This window comes from Anser anser, assembly GCF_964211835.1.
Source record: "Anser anser genome assembly, chromosome: 2".
NCBI lineage: Eukaryota > Metazoa > Chordata > Aves > Anseriformes > Anatidae > Anser > Anser anser.
In genome coordinates, this window is record NC_139721.1 from 118,828,563 (window position 1) to 118,848,226 (window position 19,664).

The window sequence follows — 19,664 nt, forward strand, 5'->3', positions numbered from 1 at the left end:
GCTAGTTTATGTGAATTATCATATTTGTAGAGCTTCTTTCTATATATATACACATTGCAAAACGATAATTATTTGTGTTAAGGTATTGAAATCCTTTCCATATGATTTTATTTATGGTGTAGCACCCCAGCACATGTACAGTTCTGCCCACCAAACATAGCCTAACTTTCTTGGTAGTCCAGAAGCATATTTTCATTTTGTTTTGTTTTGCTTTATTTTGTTTTTTTTTGGAACTACGTAAGATGATAATAGGCCATACACCTCATGGTGGCACCAAAGTACATAAATGGAAGACAGGTACAGCAGCAACAAAGAAGTCATCTAGTCAGTTTTAGGGCAAAATAAATCTCTTTAGGAACTGTTAAGCAGACTAGCAGTCTACTTGTTCAGTATTAAGTTTCCAGTGGTGGTTGTTAGCAGAATTTTTGAAGAGAACTATCTTTCCCCATAATGGAGCTTCCTTCATTTTCATTAGGTAACGTGTTGATGCCCGATGGCCTAACCTACTAGGATTTAATACTCTTCACAGTTGTGATTAGTAACACAACAAAGCAGTGATCTAATTCGTGAAAACATCGTATGTTTTGGAAATCAGCATACTCTTGAGCTCAGCACGTTCTGCAAGTTACCAATTTTATTTATTTAAAGAAAGTTGCCTTTCATTTCACACAGTGAAATCTCTTTTATATTAGGCAAAGTAAACAAGACTATTAAGACTGTTTTAAATACTCCCCAGAGATAAGGTAATGGTTTTAACCAGGTTTAGACATCAGTTAGCCTTCCAAGGATAGCTGTCTTTCAGAGTGTGTACAGTTTGGTTCATCCTGTCCATTCAGCAGTTACAGGAAATAAGGCTGGAAAATCCCGATCACTTAATATTTAAAAGGTCATACAAAACTAAATAATGTATTGATTCAGATGTCTGATAAATCTAAAGGGTTTTGGAGCATCCTTCGACATTGAATAATGATATGCTTTTGCTGAGATTTTCATACGTCTCCCTGGACCATCAGTGTCTCTGCAGCTCTAACAGCTTCAGTAGTTGCGGGCATTTTCAGAGAGCTAAGTGGAGTTGCTGTCATTAAAATAAATAAATAAAAAGGTTCTGCGTTTGTCCAAAGGCACCTCACTCCAATTTAAAAATTTGTTAGGAAAAAGGAATGCTTTTGACATTTAAATTAAAATGGCAAAAATAGTTAGTCGATAGTGCTGATTTGGCGTGATTGAAGTGGCAGTATTGTCATCAGTTAAGGGTGTTTTTCATGCAGAAATGCAAAACTAGTTGATTAAAATAGTGGCTTACTAGTATGTGGAAGCATCTTCCCTTGTTGTATCAGTTGTCTTGTTCTGCAGTATAGATGTGTTCTCTGCTACCACTTACTGAAAGAAAAAAAGCTGTGTTATTTGGAGGAAAAAAGGTGCCCAGCATCCTTCTTTTTGACTTATTTCCCTGAATTAGCTTGAATCTCCTTCTTAAATTTGTTTCCCTTTGGTTGCAAAAAAGAGGTTAAGCATTTGCCTCTGAGGACGGTAGGTGCATATAACATCCTGATGAGATACTTTAATTTGACAGTTGAGATTTTTGCTGTGTATTTTCTAGTCCCCTGTGCTGATTGAGGATTTGTGTCACCAAGACACTGAGGGCAACAGACTGCACAGTATCAGAGGCTAATGCTGCACAAAAAAAGAGGTTGTCTGGGTCTTCTCTGAGACCATGCAGACACAAGATGGGATTGTACCCCCAAGGAAGTGCAGCCAGAGTCTGAGCATAGCAGACTGGGAAACAAGAGACGGCCGTGATAGCAAAGGCTGGGAGCTCATGACTTCTGTTAGCATGAGAACAGTCCCTGCTCCACATTAGATGATCTGCAACAACACATCAGATTCAGGGTCCAGGTAGCAGATGAGAAGCTGGGAACTCTGTCCCAATAAAGCATTAGAACTGGCCGATGCTTTTTTTTTAGGCTTCTTAAAGAAATAAGACTTAATTGTGCTGTCCTATTATTGCTATCTCTAATGGCCTTTAAATAATTTTTTGTTGGTTGGCTTCAGCCACATTTATTATGGAATGTACATCTTAAAGGTGCTAGTATCCTGCGAGAAAAGAACCTCTTGTAAAAAGGATCCTGGTTTTGATCTCACTGAGTAAAGGGCTGCAGCATGAGGTTTTCCCTCTTACTAAACATCAGCACGCACACTGACAGATGCTGAAAGATTTCATGAATTTTGATGATTGTTCTTGTAATTTAAGCACCTCTGTGTTACTGTAGTAAACCTGTTTTACTGGGCAGCCAGCTGCTTTTAGAAGATAAACGGCCATTTTGTTACATTTCTTATTAAATTGTCATATCAAGTGATTTCTGGAATCAGCTGGTGGGTGACAGAATAGTGTGATCTGTGCTACTTTTTTTTAATGTAATTTTGTCTCTTTTCTAGTTTCATGTACCTTCATTTTAAACCTATTACGATTAACTCAAAGTTTAGAGATTCTCACATTTTATGTGGTCTATAGATTCAGTTATAACTTTAAATTTAAACAATTAAATCAACTGAAGCCTCCTAGAAGCTGTAAATGAAGCACACAGTTCACTTCTTTTATGCATGTAGTGTAACATGTCCCATGATTAAATCCTACTACAACTGGATTTTCCAAGCAATTTCACTAATAGTTGGAACAGTCAGAGCTCCAGATGCAATCTTGGCTTTTTTTGGCAGTCAGTCCAAAGGAGGAGGAAAACAGATTCCTAAAGAAAGCAAACTAATTTACATACTGTAAGCATGTGCTAAAGTTTGTTTTGGAAATGCCCTCAGCCACCTGGGAGTTTGGATTTGGATTAAAAGAGTTAACCCCTTGCAGAGTGACAGCACATACATATTAAAGATCAAACATACCGCATGATTTTCCGCAAGGGATAGCTTAGGCCACAGTTCAACAACATCATGATGCTGTTTGAAAATAAAAATAATAACCTTTATAGTCAATGTATTTGAATGTACAATTTTGTGTTGTTTGCCTTGGTGATCTGAAAAGGTTAATAATCTTAAAGATGTCTTGGCCACAAGCCAGTATCTCCTGCTTTCATGATAATTCATTCACTGTAACAGACTCAATGAGTGGATCCTGTCTAATCTTGAAGTTTCGTTTAAAAATAAACCCAATTCAGTTCTGCAATAACACATCTACAGTTGGGGGGCGGGGGGGGGTTGTGTGTCTTGATTGTTGTTATTTCACAAAATAGTATTAAATGTAAGACCCATTTTAAAATGTTTTGCAGAAAGATTGTAAATTTTTCAGAAGTGACAAAGGGGATGCAAAAGGGTATTGTTTTTGTGTTTTTTTGTGTTTTTTTTTTTCCTAACTCGCAATCTCAGAATTCTAAGATTTAACCTAAGTAGTTTTTACTTTTTCATTTACAGAGACATACAGAGACATACAGCAGAACGTGTATCACAAAGCTGAGGTTAATGTATTTTTAAAGCAGCTTAAGATGTTAAGACAAAAACATTTCAGCCATCTATTAGCAACTTCAGTTCTCGATGACTTGGTGCATTCGTGTAATTTTTACTGTGCTTTCACTTTCACCTCTTTGCTGTTCTGTTTGTTCAGTGTGCCACATTTTTACTAATTCCAGGTATTTTCAAAATCCTTTTTTCGTTTGCTACGAGTATACACACACACGCATGCAGTTGTGATTCCAGCAGCTCCTCTCCCGAACATTTCATGTATGTCATTTTCTGTTTGATTTGCTGTCCTTTGACAGTGCCTTTGCCTTCAGACCCAATTACCTTCTTACAGCACATGTTGGTACGTATGGGTCAAATAGTTAGAAGCAATGTAAAGATTGTTTCCTGGTACAACTCACGTTTGTGGATAGTTTGGCATAAACTGAGGTAGTGTTTTACTGTGTGTTTTTTTTTTTCCTCTAGGTTTGCATGGCAGTACTTAAGACATACATTAGTATCAAAGAAAAAGGCCTTCTACAACGTGCAGGTATGATAAGTATCTTTTTATGCATATCTGATATCTAGCTTAATTAAAACAAGTAGACTTGGGAGAAAAATAGATGACACTTCCAACAATGAATAAAGTTCTCATTTAGTAGGAATCCCTATGTTTTTCATGTACCAGTTTCCCATTGAGGATGTGTGTTTTGATATGCAGTTGTCTCAGGAGGTTGTTAAAATTCTTAACTTCCCTAGAAAATGATCTAGACTTTAGAATAGATATTGGGGCAAGGGGAAAGGTTTATCAGGACGAAGATTTTGTTAAGGCAGTTTTACACTACACCCTAACTAAATATTACAAATCCCAAAACTTCAGAATTAAGCGCATTAAATGAAGTGCTGTTAGAGCATCCAAACAGCTTTAATTTAGTCCTTTCACACTGTTACGTATACAGACAATTAAAATCAACACATTTTAGAGACCAGAGTTTATTCAAATCCACGTGAGCCTATGAGTTGAGTCAGAAAGGGATAGATTTTAGTCTGGACAGTCATTCTCTTTTTACCTACGTTTTTGAAAGCTTAGGAGGATGTAGTACAGTATGAACGTGGGATCCTGTTGCACCCTCTGTAGTAATGTTGCCTTTCTGAAATACTGAGTGCTGTAATGCAGGTAACACTGAGTACTTGCAGGCTACAGTGCGTATCTGTCACGGTTGGCCCTGGAAGAACTATTAACACCAACCGCCGTGACAGCACTGCACTGCGTAGAGCTTCATGTCTGGCAGGAGCTTACTACCTTCATGTGCTACCACATCTAACCTGTTTTTTGTGCATTCCTGTGCTGCACTAAATTAGCTAAGCTTTCTTGAAACCTCCAGAAGTTCAGCTCAATGATGGGAGGTATTTCAGAACAGTCAGTCTTGGTTTAGTAATGTTAACGTTGTGTTCAATCTTTCCTTTTACCTATTCTTCTCCATATCCCAGTGCCATGATATCCTGGATAATTAAGAGTTGTTACACTGCTTTTAAAATTTAAGGTAATTACTTGTTTAGAAAGTATCAGTGCCCCCGAAGTGAAATTATTTTAATTGCTTTTCCAGTCCAAATATTTGTTAGGTATTACAGAGAAGTTACTCCTGGTGAGGATTTTGCTTTTCAAGTGCTGAATGATCTTCTCGTTTGTTTGCTCAAGAACTGTTTGTTGCAAGAAGTATTTGAGATACTGCATGTAGCTGTACAGGTTAATACACTGGTAGGTGACCTTGAAATATTCTGAAAATTTTTGATCCATAGTTTCTCAGTTTTGGGGGCAATACCATTTGTAGTATTAAGTTTGTTTTTACTTCGGTACTTAATTCTTGAAGAAAAAAATTGTAATCTCCTATTTTAAAAACTCTAACCTTTCTAGTTGAACAAAGACATAAAACTAATTGTGCTTTTTTGCCTAAATTATAGCCGGCTGTGGATGTTCTTCTGAAAGTTTTCGAGCATGTGGCTTCTTTGAATATAAGAAATGCTGTGCCTAAATTAATCAGTACCTTTCGTAAGGTATGAGTTTGTACTACTATTTAAAGGAATTTCTGAAAATAGCTTGCCTGTTTTAAAATGCAAGATATTTTTTAAATATTCTTTCAATGGTATTTTTTAAAAGTTAAACTGTGGCTAGCTGAATGTTTGGTATGGGTTTTTGACTGAGATTCAGTGTGACGTGTTTTTCACTGATGCTTGGCTGTGGAAATACACGATGACAATTCTTGTATGCTTACTTTTCTTCCCCCTGTTTGATATTACAGCTCATTGATGCTGGTATGTTTCTTGAGTTTGAACATTTTAATTACATTACTAAACTCCTTCAACAGTTGCAAGTTTCCAGCCAGGAAATAAATGTTGTTTTGAACATAAAATCCAGGTATGCCTTTAAGGAGCTATTTTTACAGTTATATCTGTCTAGTTCCTTCTTCAGGTTCTATTCCATAAATTTATGTAAAAACTTACAAGGTGATTAGAAAGTGTAAATTTAGGGGTTTGGAGTAAAATACAACCATATTGTGCCCAATTGTATTTTCAAATGCTGTCAATTTGCCGTGCTTCAAAGATCAAGGATCATTACTCAAGACTTAGATTCAGACTGCAGTTATGATTAGCCTTTTGAATATTGTCATAGTACAGTCTGATAGGATGCTGTTCTCAACTATTCGGAGAAATTTGTACAAGCGTAGTCAAATTAGAAATGTCATGATTTAATATATATTTTAGGCCAGCATAAGCAAACAGTACTTCTGCAATAAAAATCATGTAGGCAGTAAATTGTTAGTTATAATCTGAAGTAGTCTTCTAGTTTCATTCACTGTGCATCTTGAACACATGTGCCTCCACAAGACAAGTGTCAAGGAGGGTGATTTTTTTTTTTAGTACCACTAGATTATGCTGGGCAAAATGTGAAATAAGAGCCCACACCTGTTCCAAAACTGTTGATGTTTCCCATCACTTGCCCAAGTTTTTTCGTTTCCATTTTCTGCATCACATATGTACACACAAGTTGAGAAACTAAATTTGTGGTTCATAAAGGAAGATTTGATTCTTAAAGGAAACCAAACACGTGGCAGGCATCTACTCTGTAAAACCAAGCCATCACTGTTTCAAGAGAAAGCACTCTAGAAATTGTTTGCTGCTTTTCATACTTTTCCCATAGAATACCTTTCAGCTACGGATCTCAGTGTTTTATACGTGCAGTTTACCATATGTTGGAGGTGATTTCACTTTTCAGATCAGGAATCTCATTCACAAAGAAATGACCCTTTCCAAGTTGCCTCGTATGTATTGTGTTTTCAGCAGAAACTGAGAAAGAGTTTGTACCTGTGAAGTCTGAGCAGCTTTACTGCTTCAACTACACGTGCTAGCTCATTCATGTGTAGGTGAAGTGTATCTGCATGATAGCATCACACTGGGTAGGTGGATTCAGTGTTCCAGTGGCAGCATCAGAATAAACCATTTCATTCTGAGGTATTTGAAGCTGAATTACACTTTGGTTCATGTAATTAACTTTTTTTTTTTTTAACCTTTTTGTCAGACATGCACAATGAGGTCTGCATTTACTTAATGTATTGCAAGTCTTATTCCTGCCTGTTCAGTTATATTTATACCAAGAGAAGGGAATATTATCTGTGGAAAATAGCTCTCTTCAGTTATTTGCATAACACATGTACTGACTCCCTTCGGCACGATTGTGAATGTCTGTTTTCAGTGTCCATTTTGTATATTATGTGTAGTAAATCAAATAAAAAATTACATCAGTTTGCGATCCAAATATGATAAATTGTTGATCACCTGCTAGTTCATAGTTTAGTTCAATAGGGTGTGTTAAAATTAATTTTTGATATTTTTTTCCCATTGAAGATTTCAGGAAAGACATTTTAAAAGCAACTGGCTCTTTGACTGCAATTTGGTAATGGTTGAAATTCAGGTACAGTGTGTATTTTTTAAGCCTTTTGGAATGCTTAAATCATGACTTTTTTAAACCTACATAAAATAGCAATTTGTACGTCATTTTAAATTAATGTGATGATAATACATTTCTATGTAAAACAGTTTTTGGGAAAGATTAACATGCAGGGAAAAACTGTCTGGCTTTTCTGTGATGTCAGTACTTATTTTAATTTACATACTTGTAGCTTTTATCCTAGTTCTGCATCTAATTCAAAAATCTTAGAATTGTCAGCAATTTTTTGTTGTGCTTGTAATTAGTAATGATATATCATTTTTCACCAAAAATTACTTAATACTTTAGCAGAATCAATACCTTATATAAAAAGGCATAATTGTGAAAGGCAGGTTATTTTGAAGAATAAGAAAATATTACAGCATAACTTCTTTAATAGGCTACTGCATTTTTCACACTGAGAGACAAATTACTTCTTATGAACAATTACAGTATAGTTTACATATTACTACACTTATTGCACAGATCCTGAAACCTAAATTTAAGAAGGCAAGAACCGGGACTGTGACCAGGACTGGTCACAATTTTGTCCAGTCAGTTCCTGAAAACCTCTGTAATTCCTTGTTGGCACAGATCTTATCTCAGTTAGCTTACCTGCAGACCCTGCAACACAGTCCTATGCTGTTACCAATGGTATCCTGACCCCCATGGTTTAAATTTAACTTTTTCTAAGTGCATGTGCATATGCAGCGTGTGCCTCTAGATTACAGTACGTAAATGTAGCCTGAGCCCTAAACCTCTCAGAAAAGTTATACCAGAGTGGTGAGTGTGTCATGAGGACCAGACGTGTGATTATTCCTAGCCTATATTGACAGGAGGATTCAACTTAACTTAATCCTTGATGAAAGAAAATGGGTTTGGTGATGCTAACAAAATTTTAATGATATATGTTATAAAAATATGTAATATGTTATAAAAATACAAGTGTTGAGAGAGAAGAATATAAAACATTGAGGTTTAATCATCGTGCCATTAGAAATGTCTGTATTTGGTTATAATCTCTTCAGATTAATTTCTCTAGGCTCTGATCTGTTCCTTTAAGAAATGGGTGATACTCTGTTAAGTGAAATGTCATAAATCAGAATACATTCAGTAATGTCGTAGGACACAGGGTATATATTAGATGCATTGTTTTCTGCTTTAAGTCTGTCTCAGGATTCTCTCTTGAATTTCAGTATATTCTATTTGGTGTTCTGGAAGCAGGTTTGCTTATATTTGTCACTCGTCATTTTCATAGCATTGCAAGGAAAAAAATGATTGGAGTAAGATGGGAACTTTGTATGTTAATGCAAGAACTGGATGTGAACATTTTGATGACCTTCAGAAATTGTCTTTATGTATTGCGGAAATACTAACGAGAGATTCTGAGAAAGACAGACCAGGAGTTCCTTTTTGCGATTTTGCTGATGCAGGTAAAATGAAGATGGGGTAAATGCTTTATTGCTCGAGGTGAAAAACAAAATCATGTACTGACTTTTCTTCATATTAGTTACTTTTATCTAATAATATTCAGAATTTCTTTACATGCAAATACAGTCAGCTGAAATAATCAACAGAAGTCATTTTCTGGTAGAAGTGAAGTCTGTGGTGCTTACGCTTAAAGAGCTACTTGTTCTGAAAGAAGCACGCTTGAGCTCTGTCAGATTACAAAGAGAAACCAAAACTCTTGGTCTTTAAGAAAGAATGTCCTGTTTTCAGGACAAAGGCAAGCATGTTTAATTTTTGTCATCTGAATGCAACACTCTTAATAGCATAAATAAACTTCAGAGCTGTAAATACAGCTGCATGTACTAGTACATCAGGTATATATCTTTCGTTTGGTTAGTTTGGTTTCTTTGGGTTTTAGCAATTTGGATTTTCAGAATTTCTCAGTCCCCTAAAGAACCAAGAATTTCTGCAAGGGTAGGGTCCTCAAAACACCTAGTTTTTTAGTATTTCTGGCAGGTTTTCTTTCCACTTTCCACTCAGTGCCTCTTCATTTACTTATCTGCATCCTTCCTCCTAATAAGATTGTAGAAGACGGAGGCTTAGTGAAGTGTCAGTGGGATATTAAAGCTTTGTATAATGGATGAGTCAGATCTTTTTCAACCTGTATTAACTACTAAAACCTGATGAATATTTATTTCAGTTATGTGACACGACCTTTCTGATTACAGACTTTCATAGTATAAAACTTCTTCCGTTTATGACACAGAAAAAAGGCTTTGATGGAGCTTGAAACTTGGTCTGTCTTCTCTAGAGCAGTGGTCTCCAAACTGATAGACACCCCATCAGTAAAAAATTTTTGAACACTTACTTAATGTGTATTTATTTATAAATTATATACATGTACTACTGCACTAATACATTATGTGCATTATAAAACATACATCAAAACAGAAATGTAAAAAAAGGATGAAATAAAGACGAAATAAACACTATTTTAAATTTTTTATTTAATTTATCAATGGCACAAAAAATACTTTCCTGCACCTGTGTGGGAAGAATTGTGTGTGTACCATCCCACACTGGAAACCACTGTTCTACAGTGCCAGCAATGCTTCCAAAGTAAACAATATGGCTTGGAAAAACTTGCAGTTACCCAGATCTATAACTGCCATTGTTTCTTCACAGTGCCAGAAAATTGAGAGCATACTTTACAAGTAATGATGTTGCTAAGTTATGATGTTACTAAGTTATGCCATTACTTGTCCAAGCATCTTATGGATAAACTAGAGAAAATAACATCCGAATAAACTATTGTTATTGTCAGACTTAGGAAATTATTGTATTTTCTGAAATACTTGGCATTAAATGCATTTAATATTTTCACAATGACTGTGTTTTTCAAGTGTAAGTTCAGGGATCAAGTTCTCTGAAACTGCATTTACATGTGAAAACAAAAATAATACATATTTTTTCTTTCTAGTAATAACAAGTTTGACATGTAATGAAGCAGACAGGATTTTCATTGGAAGGACTGGCATAAGCATGATGAATTCTTATCGCAACGTACTACAATGGAGAAAGGTACACTGGACTATAGTAACCTGTTTGGAAGAAAAACCATTTGTCTTTACCTTGCTAGATGCTAAACTGTTTCTCTAGTAGAGTATCTGGATGTGCCACCTGCCTCCCCACAATCTTAGTGCTTCTTAGTTGTCCAGCTGGATCAAAGCATTTTATTGTGCCTTTCTGGGCAGTAGTCTTCTGAGCTTTGCATGTGTGGGGATTTTTTCTTGCTTGCTTTGTTGATTAGAGTGGAGGAAGTTGCTTGTGAGAATGAATACACTTTTCTTTTTCATACATTATGTAATTACAGCTTTTCTATGAGCAAAATATACACGGATTGTGGAAATTGTTTTCCTTGTAGTGATGGATGTACAAGGTATTCGTACTGCTTGGTAGAAGAATGCAGTGTGGTTCAAGATAAAAGCACATAAATATTTCTGTCTGGTAGAAGACATTTCTGTCTGGTAGTCTGTCGTAAATCGGTCTTGCAACCTAGAAATTTGATTGCTCAGGGTCAGCTTTGCATTTTCTGAGGTAGGGATGAATGAGGGTTAAGAGATCGATCTTCCTGAGGTTTTGGACCAACCTGGTTTACCACAAACGCCATTTTCCTCCACCTGGTAATACTGCTGTATTCCAAGACCGCCCAACTCAAGAAATATTTCCTGCACCAATTCTTATGAGCCTGACCTCAGATGGAATGGCTAAGGTCGAGAAGACAGGAGAGAGGCATAGCAGGGCTCCTGCCGCACTTGGTAGTGCTTCCCCAGAATGTTACTGGAAAGGCTTTTCTTCTGGGGTTCTTCTTTATCTCACACATCTTGCCAGATTTGGATTTATGAGCTGTGTGAATCTTGCAGAGAGTTGAACCTCACAAAGAAATACCCTTTACAGTCCTTTCCTGCTGTCCAATATTACAACGAGCCAGTGTTAAGAGACTAGACCTTTCACCGGATGTTTTCCACTCTTTAGGACTCATCCAGTAATTGATCCTAAGTTCACTGCAGCAAGCTCTGCTCCGATGTTATATTCTTCTTTTTCATCGTGGAATGAAGCAGTTTATACCAATCTGCCTCCCCTGTGTAATGCAGCGTGACCAGTGCGAATGGGAGGGAGAATTTGAAGCACCAGTGCTTCTGGGATGTATTTTGGTCAGTGATTGTATTCTGAACTTGCCTTTCTGTCATTAGGGCTGATCCTTACAAGTAATAATTACTCTGTACTGGGACACTTCTCATCCTATACATGATTTCCAGGATGTTTTTTTTTACAAACAAAATTAAACTCTCCCTGTCCCCTTTTGTCTTTTTAGACTTGGGGAACCCTTTCTAGTTTGCATTAAAGAACTAAATTGTCTTTTGAACTACTACCTATAAGGCATGACCCTGAAGAATTCTGTTACGTGAAACCCATGCGCTGCTGTCTGCTTCCAGGGCCACCCCAAGTCCCAGGGGATACCGGATAAAGGTGCTTGGTTTAGACATGGTTCACACGTTTTGATGAACGAGAAATTTTGCAGCATTGGTGTGTAGTGTAGAAGGGTCTCCAACAGGTCCTGATCGAGCTACGGCACGCTGGTTGCACCCATCACAAAAGAGTGCCACAGCACAGTGTGACACTGTTTTGAGAGTAAGGGGGAGGAAAAGGGCTTTGCACTAGCAGTTTTTTAGTACCGCACTAGAATTTTTAAAGTGTTTTTGTTCCACAGTACTCGCTTGTAGAATCCTTGGGAGATTCCTGGCCTCTGCTGAGGTGGTCTAAATTCTTGTCATTGAGAAGTGGTTAGCGCTCTTGTTTCTCATTTAAGAGCTTAGTTTGGCTTGTTTTCTGGCTGTCGTCTTCAGCAGAGGCAGCATATATTCAGTGTTTGCAGGGAAATACCTTCATACTGAGCTGTTTTTCAAGATCTCCTGTAAGGAGAGATCTTGATATTTGGTTGCAGGATCTCATATTCCCAGGAAGTTCATCTTCATTTCCTGACATCAGAGGTGCAAGGTGTCAAAAGCATGTGTATTGTTTCTCTTGTATGATAGAGGTTACTAAGAGCAGGCAGTTCTTACGTTACTACTTTTTTTTTTTTTATGTATAGAGCAAAAGATCATCACTCCTTTGACAGGGTGTCAAATCCCTCTCTCAATAGACTGCTCTCCAAGATCCTCAAATAGCCTCACAGACAACCTGTGATGACCATATTGGAGTGTGAATGAGGTTGTGCTCTGAGTGATTTTTATCGGAACTGACAACCTCCAAATTGATCTCTGCTTCAGGGATGAACTAGAACTGTCATTACTACTTCTTTCCAACCGGCTTTGCTCCATTGTATCTATGAAATAAGTCCGTAATCCTGTGATTAGGGGCTATCTTCTTGATGCCCTGTCTTGCTTCTTCAAAAAAGTAGTCCAGAAAATAAGACAGGATGAAGGATTTGATCTAACCATAAACGATAACTGCAATCATTTAGTTTGTATTCTTTTACAGGTTATGTTGAGATAAACCATTGCAGATACCTGTAGGTATCTTAAGTCTCGAATTTGGGGCATGTGCCAGTTCACAGTACTTACATGCATACACACAAGGCATTTTCAAAAAAAACAGCTTCTTAATAAGTATGTTTCATTTTCTGTCAACATCTCTTGTTTCCCTAAACCTCCCTTTCCCTCTGCCTCCACACCCTTCCTTCCCATGCCACCTGCGTGCACACACACACGGCCGTGCTTTTTAATAAGTCACTTCTTCTTTGATGCACCCACTAAGCAAGAGCTGGAACATGTCTAGGCTGGAGTTGTGTTCGTGTTGCTTGACCAGCAAACTGCTGCCAGATGACAAGTGCTAAATCCTGCCTGTTTTTGCCTTGCTGGGGACATTAATTTAGTATCCCTTTTCAGCTTCATCAGTACTTTTTTAGGTTGGTCAGATACTCGTTATCTTTGAGATTGCTACCTTTCTTTTATCTTTGACTGAGAAAGCCAGCTAAAAAGCAGAAGAAAAAGAAGTTTGACAAGAAACTTTTCTAGGAAACCAGACTAAAAATCAGCTTGGTATATGATGATAAAGTTGTCGGTTGTTTTACTGTTGGTCACATAGGCACGACTTCTTCCATTTTTTGTCCTGCTAGGTAGAATTATCTGTTTTGTTTGGCTTATGCTGGAGTAATTATTTCAGGTTAACTATTATGTCTCTACTGCAAAAAGAAAAGTCCTTATATGATCTTCTTAGAATTATACAAGTTATGTAGGGCTGAACAGAATCAAGAGTAAAAATATTAATATGCTAAAGCAAGCAAATGCAAATAAATTACAAAGCATATTAAAATACTGTCTAGGAACATTATACTGTGAACATATTGAAAGGAATAGTGTGCTGGGAGCTGTTGAACAGTGACTGTTTTATTTTGTCTACAGAATCACAAATAAAAAAAATCTGCTGTTATTCATTAGAATTTTTACTATGTGATCCTTTTCTTGCTCCCCCCTAGTTTGGATAATGTCCCTAAACTGATGTATACAAAACTTTGTCACTAAATTAAATGTGCCGTATAATGTGTAGACATTCTGTGTTCATTCATGTCATTGCTTTCTCAGACCTTCCTTGTTTCCTTTCTCACTCTTATGCTAGGGAAGGAAGGTTTTGGATAAATTGCAGGAGCTAAAGATAAATTTTACAGTCTTGAAAGGACTTATTGGTGCAGAGAACTTAGCATCAAGATGTCAAATTGTTAATAATGCTGCAGAAATTTTTCTTAAAACTGGAAGTTTGGATGGAGCGACATGGGTATTGAGAGGTAAACTCGTCTTACAAAGAACGGAGTTTTGACATTTAAATTTGAACTGTCCCATTTTGTGAAAGCTTTCAGCTACAAGTTACGTTGGTCTGTGTTATTAAAATAAATTAAAATAATACATAGTTGTTGGCTTTTTGGAATTCTGACCTACTGAAAGAAGAAACTCAGAAGTATAAACAAGAACAGGAGGTGTTCTATAAAGTAACATTGAGGATCTAAAATTTTCTATTCACGTTTGTTTTATGTAATCAAATAAATACATACATATCTGTATACATATATAGTTAGATATGCCCCTGACAGTTCATTTTACTATCGTGATACTCAATAAAAGGGATTATTTAAAATTAAAAGGTTCTGAGAATCCATCTGAGAAGTATTAGTGATAAGGAATAAGTTATTAATAACAAAAACTGCATTTATGATAAGTTTTGAAGTTTGTTTTCTGCTAGAGTTTACAGCATACTCTTAATGGCCAGAAGTCACAGCATCCAGCAGTTCTAGTTCACAGAAATGACACTATGCCATTCTTTGCTGCAGAGTCAGAATGGACCACAAATACACCATTGTGGCCCTGTGATGAAGAGGACATCCTCAATCGACATAATCTGCTATGTTCACTAGTGCACAAGTACATGAGGCAGAGCTTATACAGGCAGGCATTGGAAGTTCTGCAGAACTTACCAGGTTTCCAAAATAGTTCTGGTAAGTAAGGAAAGGTGTTGTGTTAAGAGCTAAAAATGTAACAGATTATTCTGTATTGTTCTTTTTCTTCGTTTTCCTGGTAACATTTCTTGAAGCAGATGGATTTATACAAGCTCATTTTTTTCCAAAGAGGGTAGTGTCATTGAACTCTGCAGCTTTTGCCTCACACACATGCACTCATGCACACAGTTTGCATGCCTGTCCTCTTTCTCCAGTTGGCTCAGTTACACAGGCCTACAAGGAAGATCCAATAAATCTTTAAAGAGCATACACAGTCTGTACAATAGGATAGAAAACTGAGCAAGCCACCCTAGACATCGGTACATGGAATTGAATGCTCTTTTAGGCTCAGTTTATCTGACAAAGTTCAGATGTGTACTTAGGTTGAGATGGGTAGTTACTTAGGCTCCACTGAGAAAGCCTCAGCTGACTCCTGTCTGTAGGTCTCAGTCCTATTATCGGTGTGTGCTTTTAAGTAGAAGACAATCTAGACTAGAAGCAGGACTTCAGACACCAAGATGTTTTTATTGGTGTAGATTTTGAGAGGTCAGGTGAGGATTTTGTTTGTAGACTTGGGCAAGTGAATATATTTTTATCTGATCCTCTTGGTTTTCACAGCAAATTATTACTTGGACTTTAATACTTCCTCTCTCACAATGTAAATTAAATGAGTATGAAAAGAATTTTGATGAATAAAGTGCTACCATAAATGATCTCAACCTTGTGCCATTTTGCTCATAGAAGCAAAAAGCCTGATCTTGGTGCTGGTCCCCAACATTGAGAAGCGATTCTGCAAGTAGGCTTTGATTTGATTTGAATTCAGTAGTAAATATTCTTTTCATTTCAGATACTGTTGATGTTTCTCAGTACAGCTGCGATTTTAACCTGCTGATAAAAGCCTGTTTTGAGAGCAAGAACCTTGGGGTCTCATCTTCTGCAGTAGACTTCATGCTTTCAAAAAATATAGCTGTTGATTTTTTTCTACTTAGAGGATTAATCACAGGTTTGGGAAGAAGTTGTTTGTGGAGTAAAGCTAGAACCTACTACAAAAGTAAGTGGCTTTTTAAACATCCTTCCATGATGTTCTGTGGATAACATTAGCAGCTCAGTGTGTTCAGGAGAAACGGGTGAGAGAAATGAGTCTCCCTTGTAAGAAGAAAACAACACTTTCTTTGTCAATGTCAGGAATTTATTTGTAACCAAAATATTTATTGGGAAATAGCGACAGTTGGGAATATGAATCAGTGGCTACTACTGGACATGAAGAAAACAGATCCATGTTCAGTATTGGTAATCTTAATTTCTTACGTTTCTGCATTTACTCACAGCTGCTTTATCATTGGGTTGCTACCCGCCGCTAGAGGGAAATTTACATCACAAAATTTTGCCAATTCCTTTTTACGTGTCTGAGGTTGAGATGCTGTTGGCCATTGAATTATTCCTCGTTTCAAATGCCAGCGATATTCAAAGCCCAGGGGCTACTACTCAGTCTCTTCAAATAATACTGAAAAGGTTTGTGTCAGACGTGTACCTTATTTATTGTACTTATCACTGTGAACATGTAATTAATGAGAGAGTTGATTTCCTATTGGCTAGGAAAGAGAATTGTTTAAAAACTTGTTTTTAATCCTTTTTTTACAAACTGATGATATAACAGTAAGTGTTTCTGCTTTTATTTTCTACATGTATAGCAAAAAAATAATTGTTCCTGAGTTATACTGGCCTGTGTTCCCTAGCTGAATGTGTCTAGCATGCTACAGGTGTGCTCCTGTATTTTCAAAAACAGGATAGGTTCACATCTCAGCATACAGAGTCTTGTGTTGTGGTTAAGCATCGGAGGAGAAAGGCACAGTCAAAATGTTAACTCCTTTCATAAAGCAAATGCAACTTCTTTGGCTGTTCTTTGGAAAGTGCTTGGAACCATTTTATTTGATTCTCTCTCTAGGGAGTATCTTGGTATTAAGTGTGATTTTTTTCCCTTCCTGTGAGACTGAGTAACTGCAAGACAAAAATTTGTTTCACTGCTTTTCCCTCTTGTCCATAAACCACCAACCACTGTCACTGGATTATGCCTGTAATTTATTTTTCGAGACCCTATTTTCTCTGGGATTATTTGGCTCAGTATCAAGATGTGAAACTGCATAGCAAAGCTGCATTTGTTAAGTAGGATGAATGAGGGCATCTCAAACTTGAGTACTGTGTCTTCTTTCAGCTCTACCCGTCCCAAGAAATACATCTCTTAATTTTTTTTTTGATAAATGACTTTTTTTACCTTGTTTTTTTTGAACATCTTACCTTTAAAGACACACAATTTGTTTTCTTTAAGTTTTTCTGCTGTCTTTTAAGGGAACGTTAAATTTATGTTTTGAACAGTGGTTACTTCAGGTCAAAACAATCATGTCCTGTAAAATAAGAAATGTATATGTTGCATGCAGCAGAAAAGAAAAATCATGCTCAGTTTCAAGTATGATCAAATTATTAGGAAAACGGTACTGGCCAGAACAACAGTATCGTTTTGAGAATTCTTGTCTTCAGAGGAATTTTTCTGATTATACTTAGGATATATTCTTCAGCTAATTTGACACACAAGGAAATTAAACACCATAGAGAGATTTATTTTTTTGTGAAAATTTGTTGATGTAGAGGTTGCAGCCTATACTAGATGACAGTTTTGCTAGTATGCTATCGTACCTCTGCTTGTCTGCTTAAAGAGTAAATTCTGCTCTTGCAAAAACATAGGCATGTCACTTAGGCACATCCTTATTCCAAAAGTGATCACATGCCAAGCATGAGTAATCCTTTTGGATTCAAGCATGTTACATAAATTCTTGGAATATCCAATTCATAAAATGGTTTACATTCCTTTACTGAATTTGCCAGCCCAGACTAGAGCATTTCTTCATGAAATGTGAATATTGCAGACCTGCTTTGCACTGGCATTAAATCCTATTACGTTTCAGTACTGTAAAATATGTTAAAAAGATGTCTAACTTATTAAATTCTAACTTATTAAATTTAACTTCTTAAATTCTAAAGTCTTAACTTATTAAATTCTTCAAAATAATCAGCTAAAATTTGTCTAGAAGTTAACATCTATCCTAAGTGAACACAAGGCGTTAATGTTTTTGTGATCTTGTTGCCAGCATAAACCATGAGGCAAATGGCAGAGGGACGGCCTGCATGTTGCATAATTTTGTATTTGTGAAAATTCACTTACAGATGTGAAGACCAGACAGTTCAGAATAACAGTGACTATCAAGCGGGAATGGAGAGACTTAGCCTGGCTGCTCATGTATCTGATCCAAAGCTTTTTCTTAAGCGTATGACAGTGAATGTTAATATGGAAGAAGTTTACAGCTTGGAGCATACATCTGCTCTAAAATGGCTTCAGGAGAACATGAAATGGGCTGGAAAGGTCTGGCTGTTTCAGTAGTCAGTAATTAATAAACAAAGACTTCGGGGGAGGGTGTTCAGTGGTATAAGTGATCATTGTTAAAACCAATAAAAATTACTAAAGGTATTTGCCACTGTGTTCAGCCTTATTAACTTAGAGCAAGGCTTCAAAACTCAAGTTGTGTTTTTAAGTACTTACGTTGATGATAATGCAGATAGTAGGACAAAAAGAGCAATTTTTTTCCTAACTATATGGCTTACATAGGTGTATTTTAATGACATCACTATATGACAAGAAAGTTCTAGCCTCAGAATCTGCATTCTCCTTTTTAAGGAGAACATAGCACTAGCTGTTACTACTTTCCCAACAAGTGCTATTATGTAGGTAACAGCTTTGATTGTTTCTGCTGTTCCAGAGTGAGAGGTTTTCCACGTTGTTTCATAATTTGTAAAAGTAATACGTTTTCTTTTGTCTTCCTTACAGTACCTTGTGATATTGTCCCATCCAAGTGAAGGCCCCTTAGGCCTTCATTTCCTTACTCCAAACACCCAGTAAAAAGCAGTGAGAATAAAATTATCTTCAAAATCATTTGCTGCATGAGGCATGCCTGACTTAGGATACCTTTCCTTCACAGAACTGAAGGTCTGTGCAAGTTGCTCACAGCTGAAGGTTTAGTTGTGTCTAGATAACAGCTTGTATATGGCTTCACATTTGTGTGTCTGTGTGTTTTCACTGAAAAGGAAAACTTTCTCTCTCCCTTGATGGTTGCTCTCAGTGGGAAGTGTTTTTTGCCTTCACATCTGATAATTGACTTTACCATTTTTAAGTTTCTGCCAACAGTATGAGAAGATGGAGGCCTGTAGCAAGCTGGTTCTAGCATTCCTATTTCTTCAGGAATTCTTTTTTCACCTGCAAATCGTGAGTCATATCTGGGGCATGGAATATTTAAGTCAGACTTTATTTACGGATCTGCAACCTGAGGAGGAAGGACTGAATGGCAAATCAGTGGGACCTTTGTCAAAGCTGTTACTTGCCCAAGCTCTCCACTTCTGTAGCGTTAAGATCTCCAGTACCAACCTTCACAGACATGACATGCGGCTGTTTTGGTCCTGCTCTCCATCCGCATTAGAGCTTCTTGTGCTGAGAATTTCTGCTCTCTTGGCTATGGAAGCTTACGTGTTTTTTCAAAGCCTGTTCCATCATTAGTGACAGCCAAGGTGGTGGTGTAAACCCTCAAGTTTTTAAAAATCTTTCCTTCTGAGGCAGCGTGAGTCTCAGTTCTCACAGCATTACTGCAGGTGTTCTTTGAGTCATGAAGCTATCATGATTTTAGAGCTGGATGGTTG

At 36.9% G+C, this 19,664-nt stretch overlaps 1 protein-coding gene across 5 annotated transcripts in view; it reads left to right on the plus strand.

Moving 5' to 3' along the window:
• The window catches only part of TOPAZ1 (testis and ovary specific TOPAZ 1), a 39,996-nt gene extending 20,332 nt beyond the window's left edge, over positions 1–19,664 (plus strand). For 2 of the 5 annotated variants that reach the window (XM_083825904.1, XM_083825906.1), the window contains exons 9-21: positions 3,928–3,991; positions 5,049–5,200; positions 5,404–5,496; positions 5,742–5,857; positions 7,345–7,411; positions 8,685–8,859; positions 10,356–10,456; positions 14,054–14,219; positions 14,760–14,924; positions 15,772–15,975; positions 16,253–16,436; positions 18,144–18,339; positions 18,802–19,664. In XM_083825904.1, coding sequence (XP_083682030.1) covers positions 3,928–3,991; positions 5,049–5,200; positions 5,404–5,496; positions 5,742–5,857; positions 7,345–7,411; positions 8,685–8,859; positions 10,356–10,456; positions 14,054–14,219; positions 14,760–14,924; positions 15,772–15,975; positions 16,253–16,436; positions 18,144–18,339; positions 18,802–18,873 — 1,755 coding nt within the window. In that variant the 3' untranslated portion in view covers positions 18,874–19,664. Of the gene's footprint in view, positions 1–3,927; positions 3,992–5,048; positions 5,201–5,403; positions 5,497–5,741; positions 5,858–7,344; positions 7,412–8,684; positions 8,860–10,355; positions 10,457–14,053; positions 14,220–14,759; positions 14,925–15,771; positions 15,976–16,252; positions 16,437–18,143; positions 18,340–18,801 lie in introns of those variants that run through there. The other 3 variants (XM_083825907.1, XM_083825905.1, XR_014580431.1) reach the window with 3 other exon arrangements.